The sequence below is a fragment of the Prionailurus bengalensis genome, chromosome X, assembly GCF_016509475.1.
Source record: "Prionailurus bengalensis isolate Pbe53 chromosome X, Fcat_Pben_1.1_paternal_pri, whole genome shotgun sequence".
Lineage (NCBI taxonomy): Eukaryota > Metazoa > Chordata > Mammalia > Carnivora > Felidae > Prionailurus > Prionailurus bengalensis.
Genome location: NC_057361.1, coordinates 126,730,627 through 126,744,526, shown reverse-complemented (window position 1 = coordinate 126,744,526; position 13,900 = coordinate 126,730,627). Strand labels below are relative to the sequence as shown.

Genomic DNA, 13,900 nt, shown 5'->3' with positions numbered 1-13,900 from the left:
GGGCACCGGGGTCTCCATTTTCCGACAGGTCACCGTCCACGTGGCAGAGCCAGGATTGGAATCCAGGGCTGACTCCCGACGCATGCTCCACTGATAATGGGTTACTTGAGGTCAGGACTATGAAAGAGGCTGGCAAAGAAAAGCAAGAGGAAGAACCGGCGAACTGCGTGTCTCACCCACCCAGCACCCCCCTAACCCCCCCTCCACCCCCCCCACCCCGCCGGGGCGGGGGGGCTGGGAAGTGAGTATGAGGTGGGCACCCTTTCTGCCTCTGAGCTGTACCCCTCCTCACAAAAGCAGAGCTCAGGCATCTCTTGTTTTCAGATGGCCCTAGGCCCTGGCCAGGAGAGCCTTGGTCTGCAGCCAGAGGCCTTCAGCTACTTGCCCCTGGCTCAGGGGGAGAGCTGGGACACTCACTCAGGGTACTTCTGGCTGCAGGGAGCAGGCCTCGCAGGAGGGCAAGGGCAACACAGCTTTGGGGGCCCTTCCCCGGAACAGAGGCAGAAGAGTCCCCTGTGGTCCTTCGCTGCGGGCTCTGACCCTCCCCCGGGGAGACTGGCTGGGCAGGCCTGGGCCTGGGCTCTTGAGGTCTAGTTGGGTGTACGGTGGCCCCTGAAAAGATGTGTCGCATCCTAACTCCTGGAACCTGTGACTGTGACCTTTTTTGGAAAAAGGGTCTTTGCAGGTGTGATGAAGTTAAGAATCTGGAGGTCATCCTGGGTTCTCCAGGTGTGCCCTAAATCCAATGACACGGGTCCTTGTGAGAGACAGAAGAGACACACGGAGAGAAGCCCGCACGGAGGCGTAGACAGAGGATGGAGGCGTGCGGCCACCAGTCCGGGAATGCTGAGAGCCCTGCGAGACCCGGAGAGGCAAGAAAGACGCTCCCCTGCTCCCAGCTTTTGGAAGGAGCGCAGCCCTATTAACACCCTTAAGTTTGGCCTTCCGGCCCCCAGAGCCACGAGGGCGTGCACTCCTAGAGGTTTAAGCCACCTGGCTTGTGGCAACTCACGGCAGCAGCCCCAGAAAACCCACATCCCAGGGAACGGGCTGAGCCTGCTGAGGGAAAGGGGCTGGGCCTTTCCGCCCCACATCAGCTGGCAGTCATTGGATGGCGGAGGGTGGGACAGACTCAGGGAAGGTAGCCCCTTTGGCCCGGAACATTCAACCTTTATGGAAGGATGGGCGTGAGAGCCGCAGGCCAGGAGCAGGTTCTAGGAGTGCGTGCCAGCACCCACTGTGGAATGGTTGTAACAGGGCTGTGAAAACAAAGAAAAGAGAGACGATGTGTCATTGTGTTCGACCGTTTGGGCTTCTCACGTCGGCGGTGGTGGCATTACTACACTTAGCCTGGACAGCGTCAGAATGCCTAAAGCAGAGGTGATAGACCTACGAAGAGAAACTGATAAGCCCACCGTTGTAGCAGGAGGAAAATTTCCCTTCTAGCCTTTTTTCAAGTTTTTTATTCCCAAGAATTTCAAACACACGCCGAGCCCGGAGAGCGTAATAGGACAGAAGTCTGTGGATGCCCCGGTCGGCTCCAACAGTGATCGGCACAGGGCCGTCCTGCTCCCTCTCTCCTCCCATGTGCCTCCCTTCATTGTGGGAGGAGGGTGAACCTTCCTGGAGAGAGGCAGCCTCGCCCACTGCAGGCAGGGGATGGTGCCCTGAGGGCAGCAGGTCCCAGGGACCCCAGTGGGGAAGGGGACTGAAGAAGGAGTCCAGGGGAATCTAAGTCATCAGTGGAAGTGAGTGAACCTCTCGCTGGGGAGGGTGGGGTCTGAGCCAGGTGCAGGGAGGCCAGGCCCGAGGAGGCCGTGGGACAAAGTCGCAGGTGGCTGGCCTGGGGTGGTGCCTGCGGGAGGACGCCACCCGTGCCCCACATGCCACCTACGCTGTGGCCGACCTGCTCTGCCAGCCCATTCCTCCCATGGAGGAAGTCGGTGCGGGGCCCGTGCAGAGCCTTGACACCAACTGAGGGTGACAGACAGAGCCCGGGATTGACATGGGAGGTGAGCTGGTTTGTGCACAGATGGACAGCACAAGCTGTTTCTATGCAGGTCCCCGCACCTGCGCACCCCTGTGGTGAAGGTGGCATGGATGGAGCAGAGCCTGCGGGTGGAGGAGGGGGCGGTCCAAACCGTCCTGCTGGGAGACGGGCGGGGGGAGGGGGGCCCTGGGGTGTGCGGTAGCTGGGAATGCGCGTGGCAGTCAGCGTGCCGGGTCACGGAGGCTGCTCCTTACCTGGTGCGAGGGTCAGAACACTGAGTGGCTCGTGCGGGGGGAGATGTTATGTCACATGGGGGGCCAGTCCTCATACCCTTGGGGTCCCTGAGGTTTGATGGGGCGCTCGTAGCGAGGATGGTGGGGGCAGTGGCGTCGGGCTTGGGTGCCAGGAGGGAGCAAAACCCTCCCTTCCAAACAGCCCACCTTGGCCTTTGTGGGCTTGAAGCTCAGGCTGGAGCTGGGGCTTTGCCCATGATGGCATTGCTGCTCTGGCCGCTGAATCTCCCAGAGGGGAGCCAACACTTTTCCTTTGCTGTCCTTCCTCAGTGTGGCCACCACGGTCCCTCAACTGTCCCTTCCAGTATGGCCACCCCGTCCCTTCACTGACACTCCCAATGTGCCTACCACTGTCCCTTGATGCCCCCCCCCCCACTCTGTGTCCTTAGGTGCTATACTGCCCCAAGAGCCAGCCTCCTTCTTAATTTTTTTTTTTTTTACATTTATTTTTGAGGGACAGAGAGAGACAGAGCACAAGTGGGCGAGGGGCAGAGAGACAATGAGACACAGAATCCGAAGCAGGCTCCAGGCTCCGAGCTGTCAGCACAGAGGCCGACGCCGACGTGGGGCTCGAACTCGTGAACCACGAGATCATGACCTGAGCTGAAGTCGGACGCGCAACCGACTGAGCCCCCCCAGGCGCCCCGACCCAGCCTCCTGGTAGCATCGAGTCTTGGCTCCGGAGTCAGGCTGCTCTCTGTGTTCTGGGGAAGGTCTGTCAGCAGCAGTAGGGACCACGTGCTTCCTTGACCCTGCCCGAAGAAAGAGAAGCCCTCCTCCTCACACAGAATGTGAGTCCTCTCCTCCCACCCTGCTGGGCCTTTTGGGTGGTGGGCTGCCCAGATCACTACTAGTTGCCCTAGGAATGCCATGCGCCGCTGGCCGTGGACCAATCAGACCTGCCTCTGGATTTGGGGATTGGGGGTTATCATGCCCTGAGCTGTGTGAGGGAGGGACAGACACTGAAACCAAAAAGGGGGTCCTCAGAGCAAAGAAGTCAGGGCGAATGGCTGCTGGGAGAGCAGCCAGCAGTGTCCTGTCTCCAGGCATTCCTTTGGGCGGCAGGGGCTGTGGCCAGAAGGGTCACCAATCATAGGGACCTGCGAGAGCTATCCAGCTTTTCCGAGGTGTCCTGGCGGACGGGAGGCTCACCTTCCAGCAGCCTAGGGCAGCTACTCAGCCTGAGGTCGACCTGCAGCCAGCTGCACCTCGCCCCCCACTGCCTGTTCCCACTAGGGGCCCGTCCCCAGGCCTATGTCTACACTTGGGAGGAGGGGCAGGTGAGACACGTCTAAGAGGTGGACTCATCCCCGGGCCACCTGGAGCTTTCCATAATGCCCTACTCTTTCCCTAGCCCAGACGTCTCCTCAGAGTCCCTGCCCCTTCTATCCAGCTGCATTCTAGACATCGCCACTTGGATGCGTGCAACTCACATGTCCAAAATGCGACTCATGCTTTTCTACCCAGGCTGGTGCTCTCCCTGAGTCCCCAGCCACAGTGAATGGAATCCCCATGTGAAAGGCCCAAAATTGAGGATGTGTGCCTTGTTCACCTTGAACTTGGGGCTTGAACTCAGAAACCGTGAGATCATGACCTGAGCTGAGGTCGGACGCCCAACCGACTGAGCCACCCAGACACCCCAGGGAGTCTTTCTAAAGAAACATGACAGTGGAGGGAAAATTTGATTTTTTGGTTAGAGATGAAGAACGCCAGAAATGGTAAACATGTAGGCAACTATTGAAGAATACTTATTTGCTCTCAATATCTTTATCATACCTATGACCATGTCAAGTAAAAACTATACTAGTGTATTGTAGGCTTTATAATAGAGGTAGACGTAACACATATGGCAACTACAGCATGAGGGATGAGGTAGAGGGCGAATGAATCTATATGGTGGGAAGGTTCTTACGTTTACGTAAAGTGGTACAACACTAACCTCAAGTAGACAAGTGAACAGTTAAGGGTATACGTTGTAGTCTGTAGAGGAACCACTGTAAAAACAATGCAAAATGATAACTGCCTAAAAAAGCCGTAGATAAGTTACGGTGGGATTTTAAATAATTCATTATCTCAGGCAGGAAAAGGGGAACATAGGAACAAAAATAGATGGACAGACAGTGCTACAGACTGAATGTTCGTGTCCTCCCCCAAATTCACATGTTAAATCCCAATCGCAGCGAGTTAGGAGGTGACTTTGGGAGGTGATTAGGTCGTGGGGAGGAGCCCTTGAATGGGGTTAGTGCCATCCATCATAAGAGAGACTCCGGAGAGGTCCCTCACCCACTCCTGTGGACATGGGCAGAAGATGGCTGTCTGTTAACTGTGAAAGCGGGCTCTCACCCGACACAGAATCTGCCAGGACCTTGATCGTGGCCTTTCTAGACTCCAGAGCTGTGAGAAAGAAATATTTTGTTGTTTATAAGCCACCCAGTCTGTGGTATTTTGTCACAGCAGCCTGATGAGCAGACTGAGACGGACAGTAAGAAGACACACCTAAATCCAACCGTTCAAAAGGTATGGTCAAAGTTAACGGGTTAAACACTGCAACTGCAAGGCACAGATTGTCAGAATGAAGAAGGAGCGAGGATTTTGCTGTCTACAAGAGATGCAATTTGAAAATATGGGGCGCCTGGGTGGCTCATTCGGTTGGGCGTCCGACTTCGGCTCAGGTCATGATCTCGCAGCCCGTGAGTTCGAGCCACGCGTCGGGCTCTGTGCTGACAGCTCCGAGCCTGGAGCCTGCTTGGGATTCTGCGTCTCCCTCTCTCCCCGCCCCTCCCCCGTTCATGCTCTGTCTCTGTCTCAAAAATAAATAAACATTTAAAAACATTTTTTTAAATAATAAAAATAAAGACTCCGATATGTTGATAGTGAGAGAATCCCACGTTATATAGCATGCAAATAGTAAGCCTAAGAAAGTGGGAATGGCTCTATTAAATTAGACAAAACATATTTAAAGGCAAAGACTATCACCCAACATAAAAGGTAATGATGATGTAAGCATCAATTAATCAGGAACACAGAACTGATAGACGTCCTTGCAGCCAATAAAAGGGCTGCCAAATACATGAAACAAAAGTTGACAGAATCCAGAGAAAAACAGACTTTCCCACAAGTACAGGTGGAGATTTTAACATGTGTGCCTCAGCAGTTGAAACAGCTAGATCCGAAATCAATAGAAATAGAGAATATGTTTGTGACCTTACCAACCACCATAGAAAGCCACCTCTGAAGGAACTCTGCCCGATTCGCCACCATGAGCCCTGGGTCTGCAGGTCTGTCCCTCCGACGCCACCGCCTTGTCGGTAGGCCGTCGTATGGGTGCAAAGTGAAGGCGGGGAGCCTTCTGCAGGCTCCGAGCCTTGGAACCTCGAGCCCCCACGGCTCGCGAGGCCCAGTCGCTACAGTAACATTTTGCCTCCTCACGTGCTCTCCTGGTCCAATCATTTGCTCCGTAAAGAGCGCGTCGCCGAGAACTTTCTAGCTTCTCGGCCTGGGGGCTTCTGGGAGAGCTGGAAGCCCGCGTGGCCTTCGCACCGAGTGCTTGGGAGAGGCGGCCACGCAGTTCCCGGCTGTGCGGCTGAGGCGAGTTCTTCAGACCCCTGTGAGTGGGAGCGTGGGGTCGGTCCCCCAGCTGGAGAAGGTAAGAGGGTGGGCGCGGGCCGTGTTAGCGCCGGGGCTTCGGAGTTCCCGGCTGCGTCGGGTGCGGGTGCCCGGGCGGGGAGCCGAGGTGGGTGAGGATGGCCGGAATAGAAGGCTCGTGGGGGGGGGGGGGGCATTCGCCTGAATAGAGGGCTCCTGGGGGGGGCCCGTGGCCCGAATAGAAGGCTTGTGGGGGGTCGCCGGTGGCCGGAGTAGAGAGCTCGTGGTTGGGTGGGGGGGTGGTGGTGGCCGGAGTAGAGGGCTCGTGGCCAGAAAAGAGGGCTGGGGGGGGGGGTGTCCGGAATAGAGGCCTCGTGAGGGGGGGGGACGGTGGCCGGAAAAGAGAACTCGTGGGGGGGGGGGCCGGTGGCCGTAAAAGAGGGCTCGTGGGGGGGGCAGTCGCCTGAATAGAGGGCTCGTTGCGGGGGGGGCCCGTGGCCATAGTAGAGGGCTCGTGGTTGGGGGGGGGCGGTAGCCAGAATAGAGAACTCGCGGGGGGGGGGTGCGCTGGTGTCCGGAATAGCGGCCTTGTGTGGGGGCTGTGGCCGGAATAGAGGCCTAGTGGCCGAATAGAGGGCTCATGGGGGGAGGGCGTTGGGCAGAATAGAGGGCTCGTGGGCGGGCGTTGGGCGGAATAGAGGCCTCGTGGCCGAATAGAGGGCTCATGGGGGAGGGGCAGTCGCCTGAATAGAGGGCTCGTGGGCGGGCGTTGGGCGGAAAAGAGGCCTCGTGGCACGAATGGAGGTTGGGGGGACGGTGGGCATGCTTGCGGGTGAGGGGAGAACTAACGCGGACGCCCGTGGCGGTGTGGGAGCGGGGCGGGGGCAGCCGAGGGAAGGAAAGATTCCACAGTGTCGGAGGCCCGAGAGGAGGCCTGCTGGCTGAGGGGCGTCTGGTTGGGCACTCCAGTGGGGCTAATATCTAAGCTTGTGAGGAGCAGGTAAGGAGGGCTCCCTGGTGCCAGAGGCTGGAGGCCTGAGGGGAGCACCGCTGGGGAGGACGGTGGCGGGGACGATTCCCTGGTGGGGTGGTGAGAGGGCAGGGCTGGCCGCTGGGCGGTGGCGGCTAGCTTCGGGGGCTAGGGGGAGAGAGCTCCTGACCACTGGTGTCGGGGGTGCGGGAGAGGAAGGGTGCCCGGTGCTCAGACTGGGTGGGAGGACTAACGGCTACTGGGAGTGGCGGAAGGGGAGGGGGAAGAGCATCCTGCTGAGGTGGGGGGGATGGGGAGGAGCCTAGGACTGGGGAGGCGTGGGGGGGTGGGAAGCTACCGGGCTGTGCGGGGCGGAAGGGGGAGCGGGGAAAGAAGGGCGCCAACTGCCCCTGGCAAGAAGGGGGCGCCCGCTCGGGGTGTGTGCCTGTGTGTGGGGGGGAAGGGTCCCTGCTGGCAGGCGCTGGTGGGAGGACTCCTCGGTGTGGGGAGGCTAGAGGGGACGGCTAAGGTGGGTGCGCGACTCCGACTCGGAGGGCCACAAGGGAGGGTGACTGGCTGAGGGTGTGGAGAGCAAGGGAGCGAGGGGTAACGGTTGGGAGGGGGGACAGAGAGCTCCGGTTGTGAGGAGGTGGGAGAGGAAGGCTAATGTCTAAGCGTGTCGGGGAGCCCTGCTTCCAGGGACTAGATGGGTGCTGCCACCCTGCGGTGAGCCTGGGTGCGGGGAGGGGGATGGGCTGGAAGGTACTGCACTGACTGGCCCAGGGTGCGTGGGGGAGGGGTTCTGGGGGGGGTACCGGTGGGGGGGGGCCTCCGGGTCGCCTCGGAGATGGGAGATGGAATAAGGATTCTAGCTGTGGGAGGGGCAAGACCTTGTTCTCCACAGAAAATACAGATTCTTTACAAAAGTGCTTTGCACATTCACCCAGATACATCATATGTTGGGCCATAAAAAAGTCTCTATGAGTTTTAAAGGATTGTGTTTTTACATAATAAGTTCTCTGGTCACAGGGGAGTTTTATTTAAAATTAGTAACGGTAACGTATTTTTAAATATTTGGAAATTCGTGGCTCAAAGAAGAAAGCACGAAGGAACTTGGAAAATATTTCAAACTGAATAATAAACCCACGACTTGCTGAAATTATTGGGAGGCAGCTAAAGAAGCAATCAGAAGAAAATGTATTGTTCTAAATATTTATATTAGAAAAGAAGAAAGGCATAAAGTCAATGACCTAAGGGTGCATTCAAAGAAACTATAAAAAGAATAAAGTAAATGCAAAATTAGCTGGCTGAAAAAATGCTGTAACTAAGAAAAGAAGTCAGTACTAGAAAGCAAATTATGGAGACATTTAACAAAGCCATATGTCGGCTTCTGTTTTTAAGAGAGACACAAGGGGAGCCTGGGTGGCTCACCGGTTAAGCGTCCGACTCTTGGTTTTGGCTCAGGTCATGATCACACGGTTTGTGAGTTGAAGCCCCACAATGGGCTCTGTGCTGACAGTGCAGAGCCTGCTTGGGATTCTCTCTCTCCCTCTCTCTCTGACACTCCCTAGCTCTCTCTTTCTCAAAAATTAGTAAATAAGCTTAAAAATAATTTAATGTTTTCATTTGAGACAGAGAGAGAGAGAGAGAGAGAGAGGGAGGGAAACTGACCGCAAGCAGGGAAGAGGCAGAGAGAGAGGGAGACACAGAGTCTGAAGCAGGCTCCAGGCTCAGAGCTGTCAGCACAGAGTCTGACGCCAGGCTCAAACTCGTGAACCAGGAGATCATGACCTGAGCTGAAGTTGGACGCTTAACCGACTGAGCCACCCAGGTGCCCCAAACCTAAAGAAAATTAAAAAAAATTTTTTTTTCAACGTTTATTTAGTTTTGGGACAGAGAGAGACAGAGCATGAATGGGGGAGGGGCAGAGAGAGAGGGAGACACAGAGTCGGAAACAGGCTCCAGGCTCCGAGCCATCAGCCCAGAGCCCGACGCGGGGCTCGAACTCACGGACCGCGAGATCGTGACCTGGCTGAAGTCGGATGCTTAACCGACTGCGCCACCCAGGCGCCCCCAAAATTTTTTTTTTTGAGAGAGAGAAAGAGGGAGAGAGAGAGAGAGAGAGAGAGAGAGAGGAGAGAGAGAGAAGGGATGGGGGAGGGGCAGAGAGCAAGGAAGACACAGAATCTGAAGCAGGCTCCCACCTCTGAGCTATCTGTCAGCACAGAGCCCGATATGGGGCTTGAACTCATAAACCATGAGATCATGACCTGAGTCGAAGTCGGAGGCTTAACTGACTGAGCCACCCAGGTGCCCCCCCCCCAAATTTTTTTTAAAAGAGAAACAAAAGTGGTAAAGCCCTGTTGAGTGTAATCAAGAAAGAAGGAAGGGAACACTACCAGTATCAGGAATGAAAGAGGGCTATCCCTATAGATCAGACAGACATCAGAAAGAGAAGGGAGAGAATATTATGGAAAAATGTACATAAAAAATTTGAAACCTTGACATATTCCTCGGGAGAAACAGCAATTCCTAAAGGTGATGCCAGAAAAAAAAAAAGAAAAGGTGACTAGCTCAGCTCTGTATCTAGTAAATAAATTAGTATAGTATTAAAAAAGTTTTTGGAAAATCAAACAAAACAGGAGGAGAGGGAGAGGGGGCCACCAGTGTGAGGAGGATGGGCTTGGCTGTGCGGTGGCGGGGGGGGGGGGGGGCGCTGTGTGCTCTGGACACACCCTTCGCCCCTTTGCACTCACAGGCTGGGGCTCACGCTGCGACAGTCTGTGCCCCTCTCCAGTCATTTCTCTCCACCCTCAGGTTGTGAGCAATGGCGATGGCACTGGCAGTGCTGCGTGACTGGTGCAGGTGGATGGGCGTGAATGAGCAGCGCTCGCTGCTCATCCTGGGCATTCCCGACGACTGTGAGGACCAGGAATTCCAGGAGGCCGTGCAGGCTGCCCTCCACCCCCTGGGCAGATACCGAGTGCTGGGCAAGGTGTTCAGAAAGGAGTTCAGATCCAAGGTCGCCTTGGTGGAGATGGCTCAGTATTTAAACCGAAGTGTGATCCCCCGACAAATACCAGGCATGGGAGGACCCTGGACTGTGGTCTTCCTGCCCCAGGCCCCGGAATCAGAGTCACAGGATACACTCAATTTCCTTGCACAGACCCAGAGGCAAGCAGGGGTTGCCCTGGCAGGCGAGGCAGGAGCTGGGGATGGGGCAGGAGCTGGAGGCGAGGAAGGAGCTGGAGGCGGGGCAGCGGCTGGAGGCGGGGCAGCGGCTGGAGGCGGGGCAGCAGCTGGAGACAGGGCAGAAGCTGGAGGCCAGGAAGGAGCTGGAGGCGGGGCAGCAGCTGGAGGTGAGGAAGGAGGCCAGGCAGAAGCTGGAGGCCAGGCAGGAGGTGAGGCAAGATCTGGAGGCGGGGCAGGAGCTGGAGGTGAGGACGGAACTGGAGGCAAGGCAGGAGCTGGAGGCCGGGCAGTGGCTGGAGGTGAGGAAGGAACTGGAGGCAGGGCAGCCGCTGTGGGCCAGGCAGGGCCTGAAGAGGAAGCAGGAGAGTCAGATGAGGAGGGAGCCGCTGGGGACGCAGGAATTGCAGGTTTGTTAGGATCTGTGAGTGTGGCAGGAGCTGCAGGTGAGGCGGGACCTGCAGGTGAGGAAGGAGCTGTGGGTGTGGCAGGAGCCATAGGTGCAGGAAGATCCTGGACCCAGCCTTGGAGCCCGGCCTGGCAGCCTGTGCTGGAAAACAGGGCCTCTGTGAAACTGAGAACCTTTCCTGGAATGGAAGAGCCACACCGAGAAGAAGAGTCCTTTGAGAGCTGGCTGGATCACACCAGCGACATGCTGTACCTGTGGTGCCACATCACAGAAAGGGAGAGGAGGAGGAGGCTGATGGAGAGCTTGGGTGGCCCCGCACTGGATCTCGTGTGCGGCCTCCTGGCAGAAAACCCTGACGTCCCTGCACAGGATTGCCTGGCCGCGCTGGTCCAGGTGTTTGGGAGGAAGGACACCCCCACGGCCGCACGGCTGAAGTTCCTGACCTGTGGCCAGCGGCCCCAGGAGACTCTCTTTGTCTATGTGATTCGCCTGGAAGGCCTGCTGCAGTCGGCCGTGGAGAAGGGGGCCATCCATCCCAACGTTGCGGACCAGTTGCGCGCCCGGCAGGTGCTGATGCGGGCCCGCCCCAACGAGATGCTCGAGAACAAGCTGAGGAGGATGCGGCTGGACAGGAGACCACCTGGCTTCCTGGGCATGCTGCGGCTCATTCAGGAGACCGAGGCATGGGAGGCCACCGCAGCTAGGAGTGAGCACTTGCAAGTGGAAGAGGGGGCCCGTGTGGGCACCGGAGGCCTGGCCGCTGCCCGGGCCAGTGGAGAGGTTGCCGAAGCCTCCCCAGCCAGGGAAGATGCTTCCCAGGCTGCCCCGGCCAACCTAGGGGCCAGTGAGGCCGTTCCTGGCAGTGCCGAAGCTGATACGGCTGCTCCTGAAGCCCATGATGCCGCCAGGGCAGCCCTCGTCCCTGAGGAGGCCCCCAAGATCTTCCCTGCCACGCAGGAAGATGAAAATGCTCCCGCCTCTGCGGGCCTAGCTCAGGCAAGGCCCTCAGAGGCCCCTGGGGGCCCCACCCCTGCCCAGATGGGCAGCGCTTCCAGGGAGGGCCCGGGAGGTCCTGGCTGTGAGCCGGAGGGCCTCGCCCAGGCAGGAGACCAGGAGGCTGGGGAGCCCCTGGAGGAGGGGCCCAAGCCCATCCCAGAGGAGTCGGGAAACGAGGACGGGGCTGGGGAGGTGAGGCCCCCCAAGTCCTCCTCGGGCAAATAGGCTCAGAAGGCCCAGGGGCCCCCTCTCCTCTCAGGCAGCAGCGCTCTGGAGGCAGGGGGAGGCCACGCCAGGGCAGCAGCCTCTCCCCACATGGAGGCAACAACCCACCCAGCCCAAATTCCCAGGACCCCATCTTCCCAAGGCACCCTGGCCACCACCATCAGCCCTTCCAACGGACCAGGATGACCATACTTGATGCAGAGTGGGGCAGGGAGAGGTGCCCCCTCCCATGGCAGCTCCGCCCCAGCCCCAGCCCCAGCCCCAGCGCGAAACCCTGCCAGTCCAGGCAGCCAGCCTGGGAAGCACCCCTGAGTGGCTGGCCCTAGCCTAGGTGAGGGGCACCTGAAAATGTGTGCCACCCACACTGGCCTGGGAGATGGTAGGGGCCGTCTCAAGGGTGCCGGCCCCTCGGGCCGCCCAAGAGGGGGACCCTCATTCACTGACCCGTGGAGCACGTCACTCCACGCTCTGAGAAGCCCACTTGTGCCTCTGTAGGCCCCTTAGTGACCCCCCCCCCGTGTCAAGTGGCACCCCCAGCTCCCCCTACACGCACCCTAGTTACCATTCCCGTGCAGAGCCCTGAGGTGTGCAGGAGCCCGCGGCGGGTGTCCTGGCCTGACGCAGCAGCCACCTCTCAGCCCCGGGTGTGTGGCACGAGCTTCAGTGCGAGCCCAGGCTCTGCTCGCTGTCGTGCGGTGTCGTGAGCTCAGCCCATGCTTCCTCGGTGTAGGTTTAGGCCAACTGCTGCTTGTTCTTGTGGAGATGTGTGTGTGTTCTTATGTGAGCAGCTGCCCCCACCCCGCCCCGGAGACCTGTCGAAGCCCAGTCCCAGGAGATGGCGGGAAGGACAGAAGAAGGCACGGCTGGTGCTGACCCCGCGACCTCAGGAAGGAAGAACTGGACCAAGGACAGAGGTGGCCTGTGAGAGTCTCCACGGAACTGTGCTCTGATGTACCACTCTCTTGCTACTTGTGACTGAGTTTCTTTGGCTTGTCCGAGTGCCCCATGCTGCGTTTTGCAGCGTCCTGTGACTGTCCTGTGCAGGCCATAGGGCAGGGCCAGGCCCCAGCATGTCGGCCAGAGGGGAGAGTGCCCTGGAGTGAGGGGCCATGGCCAGCGTCCATCATCCTGGCCAGAGGCCGATCGTGGGGCCCTCAGGAAGGGAGGCTATGGCGGGGGGGCCACGGTGTTGGGGGGAACAGGGGCACCTCATTTGGGATCCCAAGAGGAGGGGGGCTGTGACCTGTGGGCTGTAGTGGCTGCTCGGCGTTCCTCTCTGTGTTGTCCCTCCTTCTCTTCAATGGTTGCAGCAAATGTTTCTGTTCAATAAAGTTCATTGAATGTTTCAGCTGAGTGCTGCCTCTGCTGTGGGCAGTCGAGGAAAGGGTCACCTGGGGTTGGGAGAGGGAGCCAGAGAAAATATTCTTGTTCGGCACCCATGGGAGGCTTCTCCAGTGACAGGGTAGGGTAGGCACTTTGACAGGAAAAATAGGATGTTTTTGAGGGCCGTTCTATTTTACAGGTGAATTACAAAGTTTTGCGGTCCCATTGGTCTTCATCTTGGGATGATCCTGTCACCTTTGAAATTGAGCGGGAGTAGTCATGCTTTTTCTTCCCTTGACTATGCTAAAGGGGTCACTGGCATCCAGTTCCTGGGATTGAATATTGCTTAAGGTGTGTGATGCATGGAGTGGGGCCATGCGACCAAGAGCTGTCGTGCTTCCAAAGCCTATAGCATCCTTGGTGAGAGTGCCAGCGTTAAAACGTGATAGGATTTTTGGGGAAAAAAAAAAAAAAGAAACCCAAGTGTATTTTAATTTGAGGTATTGTAAATGTGAAAATCTCAGCATGCAACAACATTGACAATACTTACTGAGCAACCGATTAGACACTTGCGGGGTTTCTGGAAAATGGGTACATTTTCCTACCCCCTCCACCTGCAAAAAGACTTGCTCTCAAGGCAAAAAGAAAGTTGGGGCCGCTGGGATGCACAATGAAGGAGGACCCACACTAGCTGCGGGCGGGGAAGGTTTGCTGTCTGCAGGGGTCATGTTCAAGGATGGGGGAGGGCGGGTAGTTGGGTTTCACACTAAGGGCAGTGGGAAGCCGTCAGACCATTTGGGTGAGCCCGGTGTCCCAGGAATTTGCCACTGGATGTGCCAGCTGTGAAAGGAGCAGAAAATGCCAGGTTGGCACTCTTCCAGCCTCCCTTACAGCTAGGGCCTGGGCACATGAGCAGGAGC

General features: G+C 57.7%; 1 protein-coding gene across 1 annotated transcript; it reads left to right on the top strand.

Moving 5' to 3' along the window:
• The first annotated feature begins 5,485 nt into the window (after positions 1 to 5,485).
• LOC122477210 (paraneoplastic antigen Ma6E-like) lies at positions 5,486 to 13,002 on the top strand. Its single transcript, XM_043570077.1, has 2 exons — positions 5,486 to 5,929; positions 9,656 to 13,002. The coding sequence occupies exon 2, from the start codon at positions 9,666 to 9,668 to the stop codon at positions 11,655 to 11,657; it is 1,992 nt and encodes a 663-aa protein (XP_043426012.1). The 5' UTR covers positions 5,486 to 5,929; positions 9,656 to 9,665; the 3' UTR covers positions 11,658 to 13,002.
• The last annotated feature ends 898 nt before the right edge of the window (positions 13,003 to 13,900 follow it).